This window comes from Mobula hypostoma, chromosome 12 (assembly GCF_963921235.1).
Source record: "Mobula hypostoma chromosome 12, sMobHyp1.1, whole genome shotgun sequence".
Lineage (NCBI taxonomy): Eukaryota > Metazoa > Chordata > Chondrichthyes > Myliobatiformes > Myliobatidae > Mobula > Mobula hypostoma.
The window spans coordinates 14,669,697-14,696,470 of record NC_086108.1 but is presented as its reverse complement, the minus strand read 5'-3'; the positions used below and the strand labels follow the sequence as shown (position 1 = coordinate 14,696,470).

General features: G+C 43.7%; 1 protein-coding gene across 1 annotated transcript in view; it reads right to left on the bottom strand.

The window, feature by feature from the left end:
- LOC134354620 (probable voltage-dependent R-type calcium channel subunit alpha-1E) overlaps positions 1-26,774 on the bottom strand; it is a 484,959-nt gene that overhangs the window by 86,925 nt on the left and 371,260 nt on the right. The window contains exons 29-33 of the mRNA XM_063063634.1: positions 11,483-11,593; positions 10,864-10,947; positions 9,306-9,422; positions 1,939-2,004; positions 1,740-1,831 (exon numbers count right to left, since the gene is read on the bottom strand). Of these exons, the coding sequence (XP_062919704.1) occupies positions 1,740-1,831; positions 1,939-2,004; positions 9,306-9,422; positions 10,864-10,947; positions 11,483-11,593 (470 nt within the window). The remainder of the gene's footprint in view (positions 1-1,739; positions 1,832-1,938; positions 2,005-9,305; positions 9,423-10,863; positions 10,948-11,482; positions 11,594-26,774) is intronic.

Sequence of the window (26,774 nt, the reverse complement as noted above, 5' to 3'; positions counted from 1 at the left end):
CCAGCCTACCTGTAATCACCCTTGTTTATCACTTCTGTGTTTCAGGTCATCTGAAAATTTAGAAATTATATCCTGGCCACTTATATCTAAGTCATTATTACATATTCACAAAAAACTAGTGTTATTGTGACCAATCCTACAACCATCACTGTGCGTATGTTTGAAGTCCCTTGCCCACTGACTCCATGTTGCTAACTCAGCCCATTGCATGATTTAAATGGCAGGCAGTGAAGTGCACATCACAACTCCCCACTGTGTAAACACTTTTATCATAGCCACCCTTTGGCCCTAAATTTTAAATTTATATCCTAGTCCTTGAACAATCAGCCAAGAGGATCAGTAGAACCCAGGGGTGACAGTGGAAGGAGCCTATTACCTCCCAAACCACCCTCAAAATGAGTGAAAGATCCTCAACCCTCTAGGACCATCAGGGTAACTCCTATTGCTCTCTGATATGGTAGCATCATATTCTTACAAAGACCCACACAATGTACTCATTCACTATCCTAGCAGAGCCTACTTCCTCTACAACCAGATAAGCTTCTTTATCCCAAGTCAAGCCCCACTTCCCATTGCCGCCCATTTACGATTGATATCAGTACTGAAAATGTAAGAATTTAATTTCATGTCAACAGCCATTCCCTTTCCAGAGTTACTCTTTGATCATTTTATTTAAAGAAACATCAGAAAATAAAGCAGGAATAGATAAACCATTCAGCTGCTCACGTCTGCTCTGCCATCTATTTTTTGAAACCAGTAAGAATTTGTACTTTACAATAATTTCAAAACCCTAAGTGAAGCAGTTGGGACCTTACAACAATCTCTCAGCTTCACAGGCACTCTTCCTGAGATCAAGTTTTTGTTGCTAGATTTTTTTAAATTGTTGAAATCAAATTTTAAAACTATTAAATGTGTTACACACTGGGTAAATACTTCACATTTCATTATGTGAAATATTTCAAGTGTTCTTTAATTAAGGTTCCTCAAGGGTGGTTACATCTGGGAGTGGAAGTGGGGATAAGCTCCCATAACCTATTAAATGCTCCCAATGGCGTGCGTCTCAAATAGCCTCCTGACCTTCACGTGTGGCTTAGCTACAAAGCCTAGCGGAACCGTTTCTACTGACAGGAGAAGGGGCAAAGGTGGGTTACTGGCACCTTAAAACCAGCTGCTTCTGGCAGATGGGGCTGATCAGCTGTGATTGGCAGCTCAGCTAGGAGAAGGAAACTCTGATCTTTAACCTCTGTTGCCTTGTAGTTATACCCACTCATGGAGAAGGCTTTGGGAGTAAATCCCAAGTTAAAATTCAGAGCTGGAGTCTGTAAGTTGAGTCCAACACTGACTGCAATTCCTGTGATGTCACTGGTGCCAAACTGTATCAGTCTCTGCCATTCCTTTGGATGGAGAGGGGAGCCCGCTGCATGGGCAACAGCTTGCTCTCCCTATCGCAGTACCCTGGCTTGTGTATCACATAGACAGCTGGGACACAACATCCATGGTCAATCCTGACCAACAAATGGCCTCACATCTTTAATTCCAGAACAGTGAAAGTTCTACTCTTTCACAGAATGACTATGTATAACTCCTTATGCCTACCCAATAAAGCTAACAGAGAGGTCTTTAATGGGGATCATCTTATATTGAGTTTGGGTTATTTACTAAGGAATACATTAGTCACATTCAGCGACTGATCAGTTCAGGTTGGATCTCCACTTCTGGGAGTTACAAGTGGGACTCACCGGAACAGCAGCATCAAGGCATTGAAGAAGGTGTGGAAGTTGTTGTGTCGATTGATGGGGGTATGGTCATCCAGTCCGATATTTCCAAAAAGCTACATAAATCCAGGGAAAGATTACAAGCAGAGATTTTGTTAGCATATAGAATACTCACACTGTTCTGTTGATATGGTGAATCTTTCTGTGTAAGAGAGGGGCCTACCTGCATTCCAATTATGGCATAAATGAAGAACAACATTGCAATCAGGAGGCAGACATATGGAAGAGCCTAGGGATAACAATAAAGTCAAAATCAAGTATATTGTCATGTGCACAAGTACAAGTGTGCACAGATGCATACTTGCAGAAGACATCACAAGTAAACTGTCAGAGACACAACACTTACAAAGAATATATAAATATAATTTGTACAAAATTATATATGAAAGAACACAAAAAATGTCCATTGTAGTGCAAAGTACTTATCATGTTCCTTTCCTGAGGTAGTGATTAGGGTTGTGCAGGTTGGCTCAAAAACTAATAGTTGAAGGGAAGCAGGGGTTCTTGAACTGGGTGGTGTGGATCTTCAGGCTTCTGTACCTTCTGCCTGATGGTAACTAGAAGAAGATGATATGGCCTGGATGGTGGGGAACTCTGATGATGGGTATTGTCTTCATGAAACAGCACCTCATAGATACTACCATTGGTGTGGATGATGGGGTGGGAAGTGGCTGATCATTCTAAGCAGAAGATTCAGAAAACATAGAGAAACCCACATTTCTTATGGATTAATAACAACATTAACATAGGAGGAAATGCAGCCCCCTGAGCCTGGGCAATGTGTCAGAGTATTTCAATCTGTCCCATTCCTCCAGTTGACTAGATTTGCACTTCTAGATTTACAAGGCTCCAACTACTTGCCATATTATTGGAATTGCTCCAGAAATTTCATTGCACACCACTCAGACCATAAGAGTAAGATAAAAGAGCTGAATTAGGCCATTCAGTCCAACAGGTTTGCTCCATTCTATCATGGTTGATTTATTATCCCTCTCAGCTCTATTTTCCTGCCATCTACCTTTGACACAGATACTAATGAAGAACCTATTAACCCCCGCTTTAAATACACCCAATAGCATGGCCTCCACAGTTCTGGCAGTGAATACAACAGATTGACCACCCTCTGGCTCAAGAAATCCCTCCTTAACTCTGTTCTAAAGGGATGTCCTTTTATTCTGTGCATTTGGTCCTAGACTCTTGCAAAACTGGAAACATTCTCTCTATGAACACTTTATCCAGGCCATTTAATATTTGGAAGGTTTCAATCAGATGCCCTCTCATTCTTCTAAACTCTAGTGAATACAGACCCAAAGACAGCAGACGTTCTTCATACATTAACCCTTTCATTCTTGTAAACCTCCTTCACAACCTTCTCCAATACCGGTACATCATTTCTTAGATATGAGGCCTAAAACACCTCACAATATTTTACATTTTTTTTATTGCACATTGGGTGTTCGACATTGGGTCTTTTATGGATTATTTCAGTCCTTTATTTTCTTATGGACATGATGTGTTTTTTAAAATTCTTGACACATTGGGTGATAGTCTTTTTTTCATATATATGGGGTTTGTTTTTGGGTTTCCTTGTGAGGAGACAATCTCAAAGTTGAGAATAAATGTATTTTGAACCTTTGAACATGTGGTTTATCAATGCCTGTGGGCCTGACATCAGTAGTGGTTAGGTTACTGGAAGCTATTCTAAGGGACAGGATAAGTATTGAGATAAATAGGGACTGATTAGGGATAATGGCAACTTCACACACTTCTGTTCTTTGACACTCTGGAATTTCCACCATACTGCAAGTGTCTTCCACAGTGAAGACTGATGCAAAAAACTTATTCCATTCATCCACCATTTCCTTGTCCCCCATTACTACCTCTCCAGCATCGATTTCAAATGGTCCGATATCCATTCTTGCCTCTCTTTTACACTTTATGTTTCTGCAGAAAGTTTTGGTATGCTCTTTAATATTATTGGCCAACTTACTTTTGTATTCATCTTTTCCTTCTTTATGACTTTAGTTGCCTTCTGTTGGTTTTTGAAAGCTTTCCAATCCTCTAACTTTCCAACAATTTTGGATCTCTTTGGCTTTTATGTTGGCTTTGCATTCTCTTGTTAGCCACGGTTGCATCATCTTGCCCTGAGAATATTTCTTCCTCTTTGGGATGTTTATATCCTGTGCCTTCCGAATTGCTTCCAGAAATTCCCGGCATTGCTGCTGTGCCTTCACCCCTGCCTGTGTTCTTTTCCAATCAAGTTTGGCCAAATTCTCTCTCATGCCTCTGTAATTCCCTTTACTCCACTGTAATACTGATACATCTGACTTTGGGTTTTCCTTCTCAACTTTCAGGGTGAACTTGGTCATATTACGATCACTTGCCCCTTAGGGTTCTTTTTCCTTATACTCTTTAATTAATTCCAGTTCATTGCACAACACCCAATCCAGAATAGCTGATCCTCTAGTGTGCTCTAAAAAGCCATCTGGTAGGCATTCCCCTTTTGACGACCCAGCAACAACCTTATTTTCCCAATTTACCTGCATATTGAAATCCCCCATGTCTATTGTAATATTGCCCTTTTGGCATGCATTTTCTATATCCCATTGCAATTTGTAGACCACATCGTTACTACTGTTTGGGGATCTGTATATAACTCCCACCAGGGTCTTTTTATCCTTGCAGTTCCTTAGCTCTACCATCACAGATTCAACACCTTCTGACTTCATGTCACCTCTTTTAATAATTTGATTTCATTTTTTTACCGACAGAACCACACCACCCCCCCTGCCTACCTACCTGTCCTTTTGATCCAATGTGTACCCTGGACTTTAAGCTCCCAGCTATAATCTTCTTTCAGCCATGATTCAGTGATGCCTACTACATCATGCATGCCAATCTGTAACTGTGCTACAAATTCATCTACCTTATTCCACATACTGCACACATTCAAATATAACACTTTCAGTCCTGTATTAACCCTTCTCAATTTTGACTGCCCTTTACATTGCAACATATCTCACTGACTGTAATTTTACCCTATCATCAACATCTCCTTACTAGCAGTCTCACTACACATTGCCTGTGTTTGTAAACCAACTACCTCATCCTTAGCACTATCACTCTGGTTCCCATCCCCTTGCCAAATTAGTTTAAACCTTCCTGAATAACTCTAGCAAATCTGCCCGCAAAGATATTGGATACCCTTGAGTTCAGGTGTAACTTGTCCCTTTTGTACAGGTCATACCTTCCACAGAAGAGATCCCAATGATCCATAAATCTGAACCCCTGCACCCAGCACCATTTCCTCAGCCACACATTCACCTGCCAAATCATCCTATTCATACCCTCACTGACACGTGGCACAGGCAGCAATCCAGAGGTTACTACCCTGGAGGTCCTGTTTCTCAGCTTTCTACCCGATTCCTTAAAATCTCTCTTCCTGACCTCTTTACCATGTCTGCTTATGTCATTGGTGCCAACATTCACCTAGACTTCTGGCTGCTCACCCTCACCATCGGGGTATCTCTATCTCGTCCCTATTCTTCTGACTAAGGAATCTTCTATCAATACTGCAGTCCTATTCTCTCTTCTCTTCTGAGGCACAGCACCAAACTCTATGTCCGAGACCCCGTCACTGTGGCTCCCCCCGGTAGGTTGTCCCCCTCAATGGTAACTAAAGTTGTATACTTATTATTGAGGGGAATACCAACAGGTATACTCTGCACTGGCTGTGTATTTGCCTTCCTTCTCCTGATAGTCACCCAGTTACTTGTCTCCTGCAACCTAGGGGTGACTTCCTCCCTGTGGCTCCTGTCTACCACCTCCTCGTTCTCCCCCATGAGTCGAACATCATCGAGCTGCAGCTCCAGTTCCTTAACATGTTCTCTCTGGAGATCTCCCAGACTTCCCATATCCCACACAGACTACAAAACACTGCCCCTGGAGCCATTCTCACTAAACTGCTGTGACTTAACAGTTGAGGAATGAACAAAACAGAACAAAAGAAGAGTAACGTAACAGATACATTACCTCCCCCAGACCTGATGAGCCAAAGCCACTCTAAAGACTGGCACACTCAAAAGAATGGCTGCTCCACTTGTATTTGCAATATTTTTATTTGCCCTTGTTAATGAATCCCTGTCATTGATTGGTCATAGCCCAAATCAGAGAAACTTTTCCCTGTAACTTTTGATACCCCTACTAATCAAGAATCTATTAACCTCTGCTTTAAATATACCCAATTACTTAGCCTCCACAGCCACCTGTGGCAATGAATTCCACAAATTCACCACCTGTGGCTGAAGAAATTACTCCTCATCTCTGGTCTAAAGGGATGTCCTTTATTTCTGAGACTTGCTATCAGGTCCTAGACTTTACCACTATTGGAAACATCCTCTGTTTGCCCACTCTATCCAGGCCTTTCAATATTCAGAAGGTCCCTTTCATTCCCGGAATCATTCTGGTAATCCCCTTCTGTACCCTCTCGAATGCCAGTACATCCTTTCTTAGGTAAGGGGCCTAAAGTTGCTGACAATACTCCACATGCAATTTGACCAATGCCCTATAAAGCCTCAGTATTATATCCTTGCTTTTATATTTTAGTCCCTTCAAAATTAATTCTAACATTGCACTTGCCTGCACTACTACTGACCCAACCTGCAAATTAACCTTTAAAAAATCCTGCACTCAGACTTAAGTCCCTTTGCACCTCCATTTTCTAATTCCTTCTACCAAAGTGCATGACCAAACACTTCCCTTCTCTATATTCTATCTGAAGTTTCTTTGCCCATTCTCATAATCTGTCTAAATCCTTCTACAGACTCCCAGCTCCTCAATACTACCTACCCCTGTATCATCCGCAAACTTAGTTCCAAAGCCATCAAATCTATTTTCCAGATCATTAACCTGTAACGTGAAAAGTAGCAGCCTCAATACCAACCCCTGTGGAACACCATGTCACTGGCAGCCAAGCAGAAAAGACCCCATTTACTCTGTCTCCTCTGCCAGTCAGCCAATCTTCTCCTTGTTACTATCTTTCTTGTAATACCATGGGCTCTTACTTTGTTTAGCAGCCTCATGTGCCACACCTCAGCAAAGGCTTTTTGAACAGTCATGTAGGCACATCCACTGACCCTCCTTTATCTATCATGTCTGTGATTTCCTCAAAGAATTCCAACAGATTTGTCAATTAAGATTTCCCCTTTAAGAAACTCTGCTGACTTCAGCCTACTTTACATGCATGTCTTCAAGTACATCGAAACCTCATCTTTAGTAATGGACTCTAACATTGAAGAACATAAGACATAGCAGCAAAATTAGACTATTAGGCCTGTTGAGTCTGCTGGACCATTCTATCACAGTTAACTTAATATGCTTACGCTAACCAATTTCCCCTGGGATCAATAAAGTATGACTATGACTATGCTCCTTAGCTCCATTCTCCTGCCTTCTCCCTTTTACCTTTGGCGCCCTTACTAATCAAGACCCTATCAGCCTCCACTTTAAATACACTCAATGACTTGGCAGCACAGCCATCTGTGGCAATGAATTCTACAGATTTACCCCTCTAGCTAAGTAAATTCCTCCTCAACTCTGTTCTCAATGGACATCCTTCTATCCTGATCCTGTGCCCTCTGGTCCTAGACTTCCCCATTCTAGGAAGCGTCCTCTCCATATTCAATATTCGATAGATTTCAATGAGATCACCCCCATTCTTGTAAGCTTCAGTAAGTACAGGCCCAGAGCCATCAAGCGCTCTTCACACAGTATGTTAGCCCTTTCATTCTCAGGATCATTATCGTGGAGCTCCTCAGAACCTTCTCTGATCCCTTCTGAGATAAAACTGCTCACAATGCTCCAAGTGTCATCCACTAAAGTCAGGCTAACTGTACTATAATTTCCTGCCTTTGACTCCATCCTTTCTTAAAGAGTGAAGTGATATTTGTGATTTTCAAGTCCTCTGGAACCATTCCAGAATTTTATTTTATTTTTTCAATTTAGAGAAACAGCATATTAACAGGCCATGCGGAACCAACACACCTATAACACCCTGCTGGCCCAACAAGCCTATAACACCCAATAACAGGCCCTGCTGAACCATAAGTCTGTAACATCTTATAACAGGCCCTGCTGGCTCAACAACACCCACGTGATCAATTAACCTATTAATCCGTATGTCTTTGGAATGTGGGAGAAAACCAGAGCCTTTTTTGCCAAAGGCTCTTGAGCCAAAGCCTCAGTTCCCCACTATAACTTAGTCTGTTTGCACATCACCACTACAGCACTACAATTGCTGTGACATTCTCTCACTATAGAGTTGATGCATTGTGCTCTGGTAATGATAATTAAACAAGGCATTAAGAGAATTAGAATACAATTATCTAAAATCTTCTGGTGTGGGAAGGAGTTTGAACACCATTCGACTCCAATTTACCAGGGCGTGACACTGAATAGGATGCTCTCATTTGCCACCCACATCCAAAAACTCCGAGAGAAAGTTGGCTCTCGCAATTCTGTCTTGAAAAAATTAGCAGGCACGAAATGGGGAGCTAATGCTCACACACTTAGATCAACTGTCCTAGCACTCTGCTATGCACCTGCAGAATACTGTGCACCTGTGTGGGGCAGATCAGCCCATGCAAAGAAAATAGACCCGTTGCTTAACGAAGCCTGCCGAATAATCACGGGCACACTGCGCCCCACACCCACTAACATCATTTACAGACTTGCAGGCATCGCTCCCCCAGAGATCCGAAGACACACTACAACAAAAATTGGAAAAGGTAAACAGAACTCGGATTCACGGCACCCACTACATCATCACGTGCCAGTTTCCAACTGCCTAATATCGAGGAAAAGCAGAGGAACTACCGCATGGGACATCCCCCCAAGCATACAGGATTGACCTCTGGCAACAAACAGAAGCCAGAACCCCACCAAACAATACAGTGTAAGACCCCACAGAAATGTTATCAGACAGGGCACTGCTTGACAGACGGAAGTGGTGTACTCTCAACAGAGTGAGAGCGGGAGTCTGTAGGACGGGAGACAATATGGTGAAGTGGGGTTTAAAGACCAGCGAATCCTGTGAGTGTGGCAAAAGGGTGCAAAACACTGAACATGTTCTGCGCAACTGCCCACTCTCATCTGATTTAGCTGACACTGACCTGCTCAACAACAACCAAACAACACTAGAGTGGCTGGCTGTCTGGTGCGACAAGCTATGATGATGATCTAAAATGTGTATTAATTTTTCACTGGTGTATCTGCACCTTAACAAGAGCAGTCATGCTTTAAAAACAAGGGACAATGTGTAAAGCTGGGTAAAGGAGAGTCCAGTATTGTCCTGAGGTTGCATTGTGTTAGACAGAGGTGATCACCCTCAGATTGAGCTGCGGCACCTTGTAGATTTGGAGGGATAATAAAGGGATTTTTGTCAGTCTGTGGAGTGGGCTACCTCTCTCTGATATGTTGATCTGGTGACTATTGGGAGTACAGTGGGTGGAAAAACTTGGGAGAAATCACTACCTTGAAGGACTGCACGAAGGTCCAGAGGAGGATGCGGATGGTGTAACCTTGACGAAGCAGCTTGATGAGTCGGGCAGCACGGAACAGCTTCAGGAAGCTCAGGTTCACGAACTTCAGCTGTGGGGAGGTCAAAAGGAAAGATCAAAAGGAGGCGCTGCCTACAATATTCCTTGTCATTCTGTGCCTTTCCTATTCCCCAGATTCTCAGCAATTGTCAGTGAAAGACAGGAGATGTCACTGGCCCGCTGTTCACATGCTTCTACACTGACCCCCAGCTCCTTGACTCCATCTGAGGCCTTCTCCCCTTCACCCTGTTACAGCTCTCATACCATACAACACAAGTACATTTCCCTAAAGGCCTGAATCATACACCCTCATTCCACAAGGTGGTACCCCAAGAACATTCCTCTACACGTTCAGGGTTTCTTTCCCCTTCACTCTATGGGAACCCATCTACACTACACTTTAAGAATACTCCCTACACTCTCAGAGCCGCTCTATCATGAACTCTAAGGATGCCCCCTACATCATCAATTTCACTCATCCAACCCATCAGAGCCCTTCTACCCTGAACCCCAACAACTCCCAATCCCTCATACCTCCCACACATGGTTGCTCCCTCTGTTATACTTTCGAACTTATTTCCTCACCTATCTCATATTCAATCGCATTCTCAACTGTGCCCTCTCTATTAGTTATACAGTTCTGATTGTGATTGCTCTTGGAATGTAGAATAGTACAGCACAGGAGCAAGGCCCCTCGGCCCATCATGCCCGTGCTAAATACAATGCCGAATTAAGCTAAATCTCCCCTGCTCGTACATGATCCATATCCCTTCATTCCCCACAAACTTGAGCCTCTACCACCATCCTGGGCAGCCTGTTCAGTTTTCCTCTTACACCTTAAATGCATGCCCTCCTGTATTTGACATTTCTACGCTGGGAACAAGATTCTGACTCTCTACTCTACCTCTCCCTCCCATAATTTCATAAACTTCTATCAGGCTCATCCCTCAGTCTCTTGTTTGGGAGTGTGCCCTCTCTCACTTTCACTACAGTTTGTGCCCTCTCTTATACTCTCCCACACTTGATCAACAGACATAGAGTTATACAGCACAGAAACAGTCTCTCTCTCCCCCACCTTGTCCATGTACAGCAAGCTATCTACCTGACGTAGTGCCATTTGCCTGCATTTGGCCTATATATAGCACCTTCAAACCTTTTCTATCCATCTAAACCTTTCCTATCTGTCCATATATCTCTTAAATGTTGCAATTGTACCTGCCTTTACCACTTCCTCTGACAACTCGTTTCGTATACTTACCACCCTCTGAGTGGAAAATCTCAGTCCCCTTAAAAATCCACCTTAAGTCTATTCCCTCTCTTATTCGTTAATTTCCCTTTTCTTCACTCACTCACAAGCACACTGTCTCCCAACCTCCCAGCTGATACTCTCACGATATTCTCTTTCATACACAGCCTCACACCCAGTCATGTTCCGACTGTGCCAGTCTCTCACTCTCGTGCACACTAAGTGGTATGGCATTGAGGCACCGTACATTGCATTCTGTTACAATGATCTCACTGATGCTGCCCACCACAGTCACAAAATCAAATACGTTCCACGAGTCTCGGAAGTAGTTCTGTAAGGGAGGAATAAACATGAGAAGTGAGAATGTTTCATGCTTCTTTGATCAGCCAATACTTTAACAAGTAACTGCTGCTCCTATCGACTCACAAGAAGATAATCTGAGCTGCAGTTGATCAGGATGGTTCTCTGTCAAATAGTCTCATTGTTGGAGCCCACTGAATCCATAGTGGTTCCTCATATTAAAGCACCACAGCTCTCCAACCTCTCTTAGCAAGTACACTTTCATGGTTTTGGAGCTTCCCTCGCACTATTCCATCTCACACTGCCCAGGGGCAGGCTGTGCAAGGGTTAAATAGGCCCAGCTCTGTACCATCTACCATTGGCAAGACAGGAATGACACAGTGGAGACAGAGGAAAACATCATTCATCTCCATGCCCTTCCTAATGTGAGGTTTGTGCATTGCTGATCCCATGGTACAGCCTCGGGCAACATAAGGTCATGTGGCCCGATTCTTGGCATACCATTCTTCACCCTATACGTTGCTATATTTTACCCAGATGGTGGTTACTCTTCTAATGGTACTCACCAGGAATCCAAAGGCAATGATTTTGAGGATGCATTCAAGGGTGAAGGTGATGGTGAAGGCAATGTTCATCAGTTTCAGCACACTCACAAAGCCAGGTGGGGGAGAATGATGCTGCAATGGAAACGCAGATGGACAGTCAGGTTCAAAGTAAATTTATTATCAAAGTACATATTGTCACCACGTACAACTCTGAGATTCAACCACAAACAAGAGAAAATCCGTAGATGCTGGAAATCTGAGCAACACACACAAAATGCTGGAGGAACTCAGCAGGCCAGGCAGCATCTATGGAAAAGAGTACAGTTGATGCTTCATTTTCTTACGGGCATACTCAATAAATCCAATAACTATTATAGAATCAATGAAAGGCTGTACCAGTGTGCAAGATAACAAACTGTGCAAATAGAAAAAGAAAGAAAAATATAATAATAATTAATAAATAAGCAATAAATATCGATAACATGAGATGAAGAGTCCTTGAAAGTGAATCTATAGTTTGTGGGAATAGTTCAGTGATGGGGCAAGTGAAATTATCCCCTCTGGTTCAGGAGCTTGATGGTGTGCTCTTAAACCTGGTGATGGTAAAACCTAACGTTCTCCATATGATCAGCAAAATCACAGTCTGTTGCTGGATCTGCCCAGGATCTTGCGGGCAGCCGTCCGTCCAGGAGAGTTGCAGGCAGGGACTGGCTCAACTCTCACAGCGGTATGTCATGCTGACGGGTGGTTCCTAAGTCCAGGAAATTACCCGCTGCCCCAGAGTTCATAAAAGCCTTCATCACCCACCGATTCTTATCCCAGGTGATGTCTGCCTTCAGCACGAAACCTGAATCTGTGTCCTCCCAACACTGGACGATCTTTTCAGTTCTCCCAATGGTTGCAGACTTGGGCATTCAGCCTGTAGGTGACCTGACTTCCCGCAGTAATAGCAGCAGCCTTGACTCTGTTGCCGGGACCTCCCATTCATGGAGAGTCTAGTGCAGCTGATCTGCATGGGTTCGACTGAGTCCTGAACGGGGGACAGGCAGGTCATGGTCCGAAATTGGGGTGGAGGTGGGGCAGAACTATGATGCATTGAGACAAGGCTTAGGCCAGTTCTCTTTGATCTTTTGATTTAGTCCCACTTACACTCTGCCAATTATTGAAACAAATGGATTGGTCAATCAGAACCTTTAAGTCCTCTGCTGGCTCTCCCAAGGCAAGGACATCCTTCAGTTCATCTTAGAGTCCATAGCAGTATAGGGTGGCCAAGGCCTCACTGTTCCAGCCACTCTTTTGGGTCAAGGTGCGAAACTTCATAGTGAAGTTGACTGCTGACTGTCTGCCCTGTGGAATTTTCATCAGACAGTCCAACCGGCTCTGGCAGGGTGATGGAACACCTTCCTCACTCAAGACAGTCATGAATTCCTCCAAATCTGAGCAAACATCCGACCTTTGTTCCCAATGTACAGGGCCCAAGCCAGGGCTCTTCTGATAATGAAGGCCACCTTTCCATGCTCCAAAGGAAACTAGACAGCTGGCATTCAAACACTAATGAGTATTGGCTGAGGAAGCCGCAGCAAGGGCCTGGGTCACCATCTCTCCAGAGCTGCAAGATGTACTGGCCTTCCCAAGCGATCTAGCTTCCTCCTTGCAAAAGCTGACAAAGAACTACCTAGAGGCCATGTATCTCCAGGCTCTGTCTGGAAATCTTCTCTAGGTGGCTGGTCACAGTGGACGAAAGACTCTGATACCCTGCTGGGTCCATCGTTCCAGTCGTTCTGTGATGAGAGTTTGGACCCAAATACTGGAGTATCCGAGGCTAGGATTGAGACATGGAATAAAACTGGGTCCAGAAATGAGCACTAAACAAAACCCTATACGATATCTCTGGTTGGACTTAAGAACGAGCACTGAGGTGTTCAGGTGCTCTTTAAATACTCAATTGTTGGTGCCCAAAACATGATTGCCCACTAATGGGATGGTCCTGAATGCTTAAAGGGAACACACCGGCTATCCATACTCCGAAGAGTTAGAGCATCTAAACCCTGGAAGCTGGCGTGGTTGGGTGCGTCTTGTAATACTCTTATGTAACTCGACTTTGGAAACTGGCTCTCCTGCCCAACTGGTCGATGGAAACTGGCTCTTCTTCCCAACTGGTCTATGCCGATCAAGATTCCTATCTAAGCTAGACCCATTTCGAATTTCACAGTACAGGTACAAAGTAAATTTATTATCGAAGTACAAATATGTCACCATATATAACCCTGAGCTCATTTTCTTGTGGGCATACTCAATAAATCTTAGAAATAATAATCATAACAGAATCAGTGAAAGAACTCACCAACTTGGGTATTCAACCAGTGTGCAAAAGACTACAAACTGTGCAAATACAAAAAGGAAGAAATAATAATGATAAACAAATAAGCAATAAATATTGAGAACATGAGATCAAGAGTCTTTGAAAGTAAGTTCATCGGTTGTGGGGAATTTCTATGATAGGACAAGTGAAGGTGAGTGAAATTATCCCCTTTGATTCAAGATCCTGGTGGTTGAGAGGTAGTAATCGCTTCTGAACCTGGTGGTATGAGTCCTGAGGCTCCTGTAACCTCTTCCTGATGGCAGCAATGAGAAGAGAGCATGTGGGTGGTGGGAGTCCAGGATGATGAATATTGCTTTCCTGCAATAGCGTTTCATGTAGATGTGCTCAGAGGTGGGGAGGACTTTACCGTGATGAACTGGTTGATGGAATGGCTTCGGTTAATAATCAGCTCCTTGGCCATTTGCACATCTTTGTACCACATCCCTCTAAACATTTTTTAAAGGTTGTCTGGTTCAAGCAGTTTCTTAGGCAATTTGTTCCATATACTAACCACCCAAGGGTCCCCAAGTTCCTATTAAATCCCACCTGAAGCAAGCTTTTTCCACTGAGGTTGGGTGGGACTAGACTGGAGATCATTGCTTTAGGGTGAAAGGTGAAATATTTAAGGGGAACATGAAGGGAAACTTCATTACTCAGAGGATGGAGAGAGTGTGGAATGAATTGCCAGTGGAACTGGTGGATGTGGGCAACATTTAAGAGAAGTTTAGAGAAGTTCCAAAGTACACAATCACAACAACAGCCCTTTACTCAATGTCAGCAAGACCAAGGAGTGATTATTGACTTAAGAAGGAGAAAACCAGAAGTCCATGAGCCATTGCTCATTGGGGGATTAAAGGTGGAGTGTTCATAAACTTTAAATTCCTCATTTCAGAGGATCTGTCCTGGGCCTGGCCTGCTAGTCCCATTACAAAGAAAGCATGACAACACCTGTACTTCCTTAGAAGTTTGTGAAGATTTGGCATAACATCTAAAACTTTAACAAACTTCTATAGATGTGTGGTGGAGTGTATATTGGTGGGAAATGTAAGTCAGAAGTACATCGTGGAACCCAGTTCTACCCAACATACAAAACTATTTTACATTTCCACTGCAATGTCTTATCAAAGGATGCCGATTTCAGATAAGTTTCCCACCTCTCTTCGACAGGAGTTCTGTATGTCCTTCTTTCTTATGTCTCCCCCTCTGTGGTTTCCTGCTCATCTCTTTACACTGGCTGTCTCCTCTCCCCACTCTCAATCCTGATACATAGTGTTGATCTGAAAAGACAGCTATCCCTTCACAGATGCTGCCTGACCTGCTGAATTCCTCCTGCACATAGTTTGTCGCTTCAGTCTCTGAGTCTCCATTCTCAATCCAGACCCACTCAACATTACAAGATGCAATCCAATGAGCATGTCTTTCCAAGATGCATTGACTCAAATTCCCAGAACTACTAGCTCTGAAGGTCAGAGAATCAGTGGAAATTCTGCTTAAATCAACACCCACGGATCCAAGATAAGATCAGAAATCAACTTCTGATCTAAGATAAGCTCGACACGAGGTGGTGAATTTTACATAGGGCTCAGCATTCCAACAGGAACTCACTCCTTTGAGCACTCTCTGGTAATTCAGGCCATGCTGAGTTGAGTCAGTACTACAATAAGTAGTGGATACAACCCAGTCCATCACAGGAAAAGCCAACCCCCACCACTGAGTGCATCTACAAGGAGCGGGCCACAAGAAAGCAGCTCCCATCATCAAGGACCCTCAAGGACCCCCGCCTTCTAGGTTATGCTCTCTTCTCACCGTTGCCATTAGGAAGGAGGTACGGGAACCTTAGGCTCCGCCACTGGGTTAAGGGACAATTATTACTCTTCAAACATCCGGCTCCTGATCCAGCATGGATAACTTCGCTCACCTCAGCACTGAACTGATTCCACATTTCAAGGACTGTACAACTCATGTCCTTATTTTTTTTCTGTAGTTTCACTTTGTCTCATTCTGCACATTGGTTATTTGTCAGTCTTCTTATTTTGCTTCTGTTGTATTTCTTTGTTCTGCTGTGAATGCCCACAAGAATATGAATCTCAGGGTGGTGAATATGTGGAATTTATTGCCACTGATTGCTGTGGAGGTCAGGTCATGGGATATATTTAAGGTGGAGGCTGTTAGGTTCTTGATTTGTAAGGGCATCAAAGGTAATGGGAGAGAAGGCAGGAGATGCCCTTCAATCCCTGAGGGGATAAGAGGGATAATAAATCAGCCAGGACTAGATTTGGTGGGGCAAATGGCTTAATCTGCTCCTACATCTTATGGTCCTACATGGTGTCAGTGGATGCTGTTGACTTGAATTTTCAGAAGGCCTTTGATAAGGTGCCACACATGAGGCTGTTGAAAAAAAGTTAGAGCCCATGGTATTACAGGGAAGATACTTCCATGGGTAGAAGATTGGCTGCTCAGCAGGAGGCAAAGAATGGGAATAAAGTTTTTTTTTCTGGTTGACTGCTGGTAACTAGTGGTGTTCCACAGCCAACACTGGGTCTAGACCTGTACTCACTGGAGTTTAGAAGAATGAGCGGAGATCTCATTGAAACCTATGAAATATTGGAGACTCACATAGAGAAAATGTTACCTATTGTCAAGGAGTCTAAGACCAAAGGGCAGAGCCTCAGAACAGAAGGATACCCCTTTAATTCAAGTTCAAGTTTATTGCCATTTAACCATCTACATGTACATCGCCAAGGGAAACAAGTGTTCCTCCAGACTTACACACAACATAAAGGTAATATTACCACAAATAAATTAACAAATAATAAGGTGCATTTATGACACGTCAAAAAGTAAACAGTAAAAAGCTACATATGTGATGAGACCTTATGGTGACAGGGAGTTCAGTAGTCTCATGGCCTGGGGGAAGAAGTTGTTTCCCACCCTAACAGTTCCTACTCTAACAACACACTTCAAAGTTGCTGGTGAACGCAGCAGACCAGGCAGCATCTCTAGGAAGAGGTACGGTCGACGTTTCAGGCCGAGACCCTTCGTCAGGACTAACTATACCTCTTCCGAGAGATGCTGCCTGGCCTGCTCCGTTCACCAGCAACTTTGATGTGTGTTGCTTGAATTTCCAGCATCTGCAGTATTCCTGTTGTTTGAGTTCCTACTCTAATGCTACATTACCTCCTTCCTGATGGTCGGGGGTCAGAGAGATTGTTGGACAGATGGGAGGGATCATGGACAATGCTTTGCATACATAGTGTATCTGATAAATATCTCTAATGGGTGGAAGAGAGACCCCAATTATCCTCTCAGCAGTCCTCACAATTCTTTGTAGGCTCTTGTGATTAGATGCCTTGTAATTTCTGTACCAGATGGTAATAGAAGTGGTCAGAACACTTTCTATGGTGCTCCGGTAAAAATTGGTTAGAATGGGGGGTGGGGGGGGGTTGTAGGGGTTCCTCAGTCACCTCAACGTCGTCTGGAGCTGCAGACGCTGCTGTGCTTTATTGGCTAACGAGTGGTGTCGATGGACCAGGTGAGATTGTCCATTATGTGCACTCCCAGAGACTTGGTGCTCCTAACTCTCTCCATGGAGGAGCCATTTATGAACAGTGAGGAGTGGTCAGCCTGCACTTCCCTAAAGTTCACAATCACTTCTTTGGTCTTGTCCCTGTTGGGACTCAAATTGCTGTGCTCACACCGTTTTATCAGTTGCTTTACCTCCCCTCTGTATGTCGTCTCATCATAATTGTCGACGAGGCCAGCAACTGTTGTATCATCAGTGAACGACAATTTAGTTTGAAATGGATCTCGTGGTACAGTCACGCGTCAGGAGTGTGAAGAGCAGCAGGCTGAGCTCACAGCCCTTGTGGCGGGGGGAGGGGGAGGTACAAGAGATGTTGCTGCCAACACGGACTGATTGCGGTCTTTAAGATCCAGTTACAGAGGCGGTGTTGAGTCCAATGAGAACAGTTTGCACATCAACTTCTGAGGTATGCTTGTATTAAACACCAAGCTATGTTGATAAACAGCATGCTGGCATATGAGCCACCATTTTCCAGGTAGACAGGACTGGAGTGAAGTGCAGAGGCTATGGAATTATCAGTGGATCAATTTAGAACAAAGATGGTGAGGAATTCCTTTAGCCAGAGGATAGTGAATCTGTGGAATATACTGCCACATACACTGTGGAGGCAAGTCATTGGGTATATTTAAAGCAGTGGTTGTTAAGTTCTCAGTTAGTAAGGGTGTTGAAGGTTATCAAGAGAAGGCAGGAGAATCTCCTTAAACATTTCATCTTTCACCCTTAACCCATTAACTCTAGTTCCAGTCTTGCTCAATCTCAATGGAAAATAAAAGCCTGCTTGTATTTACTCTGTTGATACCTCTCTGAATTCTGTATATCTTTATCAAGTATCTCCTCATCCTCCTAACTCTAGGGAATAAACTCCTACCTATTTAACCTTTCCTTATATCTCAGGTCCTCAAGTTCTGGCAACATCCTTGTAAAGTTTTTTCTGCATTCTTTTTCAATCACATTGATATCTTTCCTAAAGGTAGGTAACTGGAACCGCACACAATACTCCAAATTATGCCTCACCAACGTCTTATACAATTTCAACATAACATCCCATCTCCTATACTCAATACTTTGATTTATGAAGGCCAATGTGTCAAAAGCTCCATTCATAGCCCTATCTACCTGTGATATCACTTTCAAGGAATTATGGATCTATATTCCCAGATCCCTCTGTTCTACTGCATTCCTCAGTGGCCTGCCATTCACTATGTAAGTCCTACCTTGGTTTGTCCTTGCAAAGTCAACACTTGTCTGTATTAAATTCCACCTGCCATTTTTCAACCCATTTTATTCGCTGATCCAGATCCCGCTGTAAGCTTTGATAGTCTTCCTCACTGTCCCCTGCACCCCCGATCTTGGTGTCATCTGCAAATTTGCTGACCCAGCTAATCACATTATCATCCAGAACACTAATATAGATAACAAATAACAATAGACTCAGCACCGGTTCCTGCAGTACTTCACCTATCACAGGCCTCCAGAGAGGCAACCACCTACTTACTACCACTTTCTGGCTTCTCCTGTGAAGCCAACAGCTAATCTAATTTACTACCTCATCTTGAATGCCAAGCCACTGAAGCTTCTTGACCAGCATCCCATGTGGACCTTGTCAAAGGATCGCTAAAGCCCATGAAGACAACATCCACTGCCTTGCCTTCATCTCTGGTCAGTGTCTTTATGCGACCTGCTCCCATGGTTTCACGTGACCCTGATCATGGGGGTGGGCGGGCTAAGCAGGTGCTACACCTTGCTCAAAGGTGATCTGCAGGCTAGTGGAGGGAAGCAGCGCCCTACATCTCCTTTGGTAGAGACGTATCTCCACCCCACCACCCTAGGACCCCTGCAATTTCTGCACGAGGCTCCCACAGGGTCCAAGGGAAAACCTTGTCAGGTCCTATGGAGCTATCCAATCTAATTTGCCTTAAGACAGCAAACACCTCCTCTCTGTAATCTTGATATGGTCCATGACTTCACTGCTGTTTTGCCTTACAGCTATATACTTTGTGTCCATTTCCTCAAGAAATACAGATGCAAAAAAACATCTATTATGGTCATTGGATTGACTGAGTATACCTGCAAGAAAATTAATCTCTGGGTTGTATATGGTGATGTATACGTACTTTGATAATAAATCTACTTTGAACTTTTCAACTCTACTTCCAAACCTTCCTACGTAACACTAGCAAACCTTCTCACAAGGATATGAGTCCCCCTCCAGTTCTGGTGCAAACCATCCCGTCTGTACAGGTCTCATCTTCCCTGGAACAGAACCCAATAATTTGAAGCCTCTGTCCTGCACCACATCTTTAGCCTCATGTTAAACTGTATTATTTTCAGATTTCTGGCCTTATTAGCATGTGGGATGGGTAGCAACCCTGAGATCACAACCCTGGAGTCTTTACCTTTAACTTAGCTCCTAACTCCCTGAACTCACTTTACAGGGCCTTGTCAACTTTCCTACCCATATCATTGGTACCGACGTGGACACAACCTCTGGCTGATCACCCTCTCACCTGAGAATTCCGTGGACTCAATCTGAGATGTCCCTGACCCTGGCACTTGGGAGGCAACATAACATCTGGGGATCTTGTTCTCATCCACAGAACCTCCTACCTGTTCCCCTAACCATTAAATACCCTCTCAATACAGCTTGTTTCTTCTCCCCACATCCCTTCTGAGCCCACAGAGCCAGATTCAGATACCTGACTGCTAAGGCTTTCCTCTGCTAGGTCACCCCCCTCCCCCAACTGTATCCAAAGTAGTGTATATCTGTTATTGAGGGGATTAGCCAAAGGGATACCCTGCCCTGTCTGTTTATCCCCTCTCCCTTTCCTGACAGTCACCCAGTTGCCTGTGTCCCGTACCTTGGATGCAACCATCTCTCAGTAACACCTGTCAATCACCCCTTTAGCCTCCCAAATGATCCAGAGTTCATCCAACTCCAGTTCCAATTCTTTAACACAGTCTTAAAGAAGCTGCAGCTGGATGCACTTCTTGCAGGTGTAATCATCACAGGCACTGGATGTCTCCCTTCCCACATCCTGCAAGAAGAGCATTTACTACCCTCTGGTTCACAGAGTTCCTCTCCATCTTTGTTCCAAATTGGTCCACTGATGATGTCATAGCCTCTGCACTTCACTCTTGCCCTGTCCATCTGGAATATGGTACCTCATATGCCAGAATGCTATTTATCAATATAGTTTGGCATTTAATACAATCATACTTCAAAAGCCAATGTCTAATCCAATTTACTATCTCATCCTGAGCTTTCCTGACCAGCCTTCCATGTGGGACCTTGTCAGATGTCTTGCTAAAGTCAATGTAAACAACATCAACTTGCCTTCGTCCACTTCACCTTGCATAACAATCTTTTGTTTCTTGCAACAGTCTGCAATCTCTTTACAAATTTCTTCCTCTAAGTCACTAGGACTGTTGGGTGGTCTGTAATATAGCTCCATTACTGTGGTCATACCTTTCTTAGTTCTCAGTTCCACCATAACGCCTCACTAGTAGTGTTCTCCGGTCTGTCATAATAGAGCACTGCTGTGACATTTTCCCTGAATAGTAACTCCATTCCTCTTCCTTTAATCCCTCACACTCTATCATGTCTAAAACAATGGAATCCTGGAATATTGAGCTGCCAGTCCTATCCCTCCTGCAATCAAGTCTCACTAATGGCTACCAGGTCATAATTCCAGGTGTTTACCCATGCCTTGAGCTCATCTGCCTTTTCTATAATACTTACTGCATTGAAATATATGCATCTTAGGACACTAGTTGCACCATGCTCTACCTTTTGATTCCTGAGTTTGTCTGAGGTCTTACCAACATCTCCACTAACCGTTCTACCACTCTGGATGTCATCCTCCTGCAACTCTAGTTTAAACCTCACCAGGCAGCATTTGCAAGCCTTCCCGCTCGGATATTAGTCCCCCTCCAATTCAGGTGCAAACCATTTCTTCTGTAGAAGTCCCACCTTCCCTGGAAGAGAGCCCAATGATCTAAAAATCTTATGTTCTCCCTCCTACACCAATTCCTTAGCTGTATAATTTTTCTGGCCTCACTAGCACTTGGCATGGATAGTAATCCTGAGATCACAACCCTGGATGTCCTGCCCTTTAACCTAACTCCATAAATTCCCAATGCAGAATCTCATCATTCATCCTACCCATGTCATTAGTACCTACACGGACCAAGATCTTTGACTGTTCACCCTCCCACTTAAGAATGTTGAGGATTTGATCTGAGATGTCCCGGACCCTGGCACCCAGGAGGCAACATACCATCTGGGAATCTTGTTCTTGCCCACAGAACCTCCTGTCCGTTCCCCTAACTAGCGGATCCCCTATCACCACAGCTTTGGGGTACTCTGCACTGGCTATGTAACCCCTTTCCCCTTTCTGATGGTCATCCTATTTCCTGTGCCCTGCACCTTGGGTGTAAATACCTCTTTTTATGTCCTATCTATCACCCCCTTAGCCTCCCGAATGATCTGAAATTCATCCAGTTCCAGCTTCATGTCCTTAACACAGTTTGTTAGAAGCTGCAGCTGGATGCACTGCTCACAGTTGTGGTCGTCAGGGACACTGGAGGTCTCCCTACCTTCCCACATCCTGCAAGAGGAGCATTCAGCTATCCTGTCTGGCATTTCTACTATCCTAACTGAGCAGATCTAAAGAAGGGGAAAAAAAAAACTACCTAGAGCATTTTTTTTTTGCTTTCTCTGACTGAAGCATCAAAGAGCTAAAGCCTCAAGATCACCATTGTAACTCTGTCCACTACAAAGATGGCCATTGTGCTTGCCTGGGCTTTCCTTTAACTTGCTCTTGGTAATCAATCCCAAACGCTGACTGGTCACTGGTCAGAGCTCAATTACATTGTTGTGATCCGCGGCTGCTTTTTGCTACTCAGGCAGTGGACCTGAGTGACATCCCCTCCTCTCAAACTTCTGATGTTCAGATTGGTCAATGGTCAGAGCTCAATTATGCTGCCGTAATGAAAAAATCTATCTCTGAAACAACCCTTGGCTCCCCACTCTAACACGGGCCCACTTATAGATTGGCCGCTCTGCTTAAACCTTACTTTTTTTACTGGCCCTTGCCAAATGCTTAATTACGCACAATCCAATGTCCCCTAGGGAACTGTGGCACACATAATATCCCAACTGCCCAGCCCACTTCTTTTGAACTCTTCCTTGGTACACTCATTCCAATGTCTCCTGGGGAACTGTGGTGTGCAGAATTGGAAAAACTCCAAAGAATTTGATACAAACTGAAATCAGGTTTGAAGTCTTCAGCACAACACTATAGCAGTGTGTCAGAAGCTGAGAGTTCATCAGTTTGTGTGGGAATTAGTCACGCCATCTTCACGCAAGGCACTGGAGCACGAGAAGGCCTTTTGACCGCACAACAGCCTTGGTCCATTGGAAGTTTGATATGTCTTCAGGATAAGATGTACAGGGGTGAAAACATTGTCGGCAGCAAGGGAAATCTACTGGTATTCATGGTGATGATCATAGAAGATCCCTGATGTGGAAAGTACATAGTTAATGGCAGGACCTTTAACAGTGCTGATGTGCAGAGGGATCTTGGGGTTCAAGTCCACAGCGTCCTGAAAGTGGCTGCACAGGTTGACAGGACGTTGAAAGGGACTCCTAGCATGCTTGCCTTTATTACGTGTGCTTGCAACACTGTGTGTCCGACAGAGTGATCAGCAGCACTGGGGCTCCACAGTGGACTGTCTTGTTTCCCTTTCTCTTCACCATTTACACCTCGGACTTCAACTACTGCACAGAGTCTTGTCATCTTCAGAAGTTTTCGGATGACTCTGCCATAGTTGGAGGCATCAGCAAGGGAGATGAGGCTGAGTACAGGGCTACTGTAGGAAACTTTGTCACATGGTGTAAGCAGAATTATCTGTAGCTTAATGTGAAAAAGACTAAGGAGCTGGTGGTAGACCTGAGGAGAGCTAAGGTACCGGTGACCCCTGTTTCCTTCCAGGGGGTCAGTGTGGACATGGTGGAGGATTACAAATACCTAGGGATACGTACTGACAATAAACTGGACTGGTCGAAGAACACTGAGGCTGTCTACAAGAAGGGTCAGACCCGTCTCTATTTCCTGAGGAGACTGAGATCCTTTAACATCTGCCGGACGATGCTGAGGATGTTCTACGAGTCTGTGGTGGCCAGTGCAATCATGTTTGCTGTTGTGTGCTGGGGCAGCAGGCTGAGGGTAGCAGACACCAACAGAATCAACAAACTCATTCGTAAGGCCAGTGATGTTGTGGGGATGGAACTGGACTCTCTGACGTTGGTGTCTGAAAAGAGGATGCTGTCCAAGTTGCATGCCATCTTGGTCAATGTTTCCCATTCACTACATAATGTACAGGGTGGGCACAGGAGTACATTCAGCCAGAGACTCATTCCACCGAGATGCAGCACTGAGCGTCATAGGAAGTCATTCCTGCCTGTGGCCATGAAACTCTACAACTCCTCCCTTGGAAGGTCAGACATCCTGAGCCAATAGGCTGGTCCTGGACTTACTTCATAATTTACATATTACTATTTAACTATTTATGGTTCTATTACTATTTATTATTTATGGTGCAACTGTAACGAAAACCAATTTCCCCCGGGATCAATAAAGTATGAATATGACTATTAGTAAAGCCATTAATTAAAAGAATCAGTAAGTTATGATGCAGCTTTATAAAACTCTGGTTAAGCTGTGATTAGAGTATCACATTGACTTCTGGTAGCCCTATTACAGGAAGATGTAGAAGTTTTGGAGAGTGTACAGAATAGGTTTACCAGAATGCTGCTTGGATTAGAGGGTTTGTACTATAAGGGGATGTTAGACTAATTAGGTTTCTTTTCTTTGGAGTGACAGAGACTGAAAGGATACCTGATACAAGTTTATAAAATGAGAAGTATAGTTACATAGAATAGACAGCCAGTATCTTTTAATCAGTATCAAAATGTCTAATATCTAAGATGAGAGGGGCTAACTTTAAAGGAGATTTGTGGTGCAAGTTTTTTACACAGAGAATGGTGGATGCCTGGAATGTTCTGCCAGGGAAGGTGATGGAGGTAGACATGATTTAAGTGTTGAAGAGGCTCTCCCATCAGCACATGACTATGCCGATAATGGAGAGACAAAGATCTTGTGTACACTGAAGTGATATGAGACTTTATGATTAATTTAAGTACACTGCCCCTACCAACACACAGTGGACTGAAGGGGCTGAGGGATTCAATGGCCCTCATTGTTACCGTCTCTATATATATGTAATTAAGTTAGAACAATGTTCTTTAAAAAATTAAAGCTGGCTGTCTCTAATCAATCTGTATCTTTTTAAGAGAGGATTTATTCTGACCTTTTAAGGAATTCCAATAATCTTCCCACCAGTTATTTAACTAATTGGCTTGTAATTAGTTGGTTTTATTCCTCTCTTCCCTTGTTAAGCTACAGTACAAATTACACCCCCAATCATCCGGCACCAACTGTGCAGCCAGAGGAGATGGTAAAGTAATGGTAACAGACCCTGCAGTTTCCTCCTTCCCTTTAATGTAGCCTGGGCTACATTTTTTCTGAGCTTAACAGTATACCCATACTAAATCCCCTATCACTTCTATAACGTTCATCCCATCTTTCACACACTATTAAAAATACTAAAGGAAGCTTCTGTCTTGGGTGATTTTTGAGAAGATGTTTAACTCACTGCATCGATTTGCATATCCACACTGTGAGGGCAGTAGAGCGAAAAGGTATTGTTGTTTCAAGGACAAATACACAGCTGATGGAGATGGATGTCTTTCCACCCGTGCTTCAAAACAAAATCCAAATTAATCCACGCCAGAGCCAAACCGGGAAGAATGAGAGCAGTTTTGCTTAGTGTGAAGTTAAGATGCAAGTGGAGTAAGCTCATATAAACATGGAGAAGGCATGTATAGGCATGAAGGCTACATTAACTGCACTCAGGGAAGAGCATGAAGCAGAGGCTGCCTCAGCAGAGGCCAAGGTGTATGAAGCAACAGCTGTCTTAAACAGTGGCGAGTTTATAACCAGAATCAGTGATGCTTTGCCATCACAACAGCCAATGCAGCTTATTAAAGAATATGTCCAAACACATATTGGCTAAAAAAGACAAGTGCTCCAACTCTACAAGAAGCAGCTGTCCACACCATGTAACCAACATACCTTTCACATAGTCCAGATATTGACAGACAAGATCTACAGCAGAAAAGATCCACAACACCCCCTTCTGCAGTTTCAACACAGCAAAGACTTCAGACAAGAGTTGCTACCGATACCAACCCTAACTGTAGAGAAATGGACAGACTGAAGTTCCATTCATCCCAGGATACACACTGGGGCAAACTAGCCTCCACAATGCCCTCATTCAGGAGCTGCAGGTGCATTAGATTTGGCTTGGCATCTGGTTCGCGAGATTTAGACAGCAGGACTAAAAGTGTTTGACAGCCAGCCTGCCAGTTATCTGTCCAGGAAGACAAGCTTTTGCAATGCTGTGGAAGGACTAAGTCTCAAAGCTAGTGAAAAGCTCAACCTTCTCTGCAACAAGGGTTATGTCAGTGCATGTTGATAGTCCAGCTATGAGTTTGCAAATGCTGTGGCAGAGGCCGGACAAATGCTATGGCTCTGCAGAAGTAATTGAAGCATCTCTCTTCAGAAGACTTGATGATTTTCCAAAGCTCTCACACAGTGAACCACAGAAGCTACAGGAGCTTGCAGGTCTGTTGTTGGAACTGCAAGCCATAAAAAATGCTGAGTTCCTTGGACACAGTAAGAGAAATAATCTTTATACCAAACTACAAATTGGAATCAGAATCAGAATCAGGTTTATTATCACCGGCATGTGACATGAAATTTGTTAACTTAGCAGCAGCAGTTCAATGCAATACATAATCTAGCAGAGAGAAAAAAAATAAATAAAATAAAACATAATAATAAATAAACAAGTAAATCAATTACATATATTGAATAGATTTTTGAAAATGTGCAAAAACAGAAATACTGTATATTAAATAAAAGTGAGGTAGTGTCCAAAACTTCAATGTCCATTTAGGAATCGGACGGCAGAGCGGAAGAAGCTGTTCCTGAATCGCTGAGTATGTGCCTTCAGGCTTCTGTATCTCCTACCTGATGATAACAATGAGAAAAGGGCTTGCCCTGGGTGCTGGACGTCCTTAACTATGGACGCTGCCTTTCTGAGACACTGCTTCCTCAAGATGTTCTGGGTACTTTGTAGGCTGGTACCCAAGATGGAGCTGACTGGATTTACAACCTTCTACAGCTTCTTTCGGTCCTGTGCAGTAGCCCCTCCATACCAGACAGTGATTCAGCCTGTCAGAA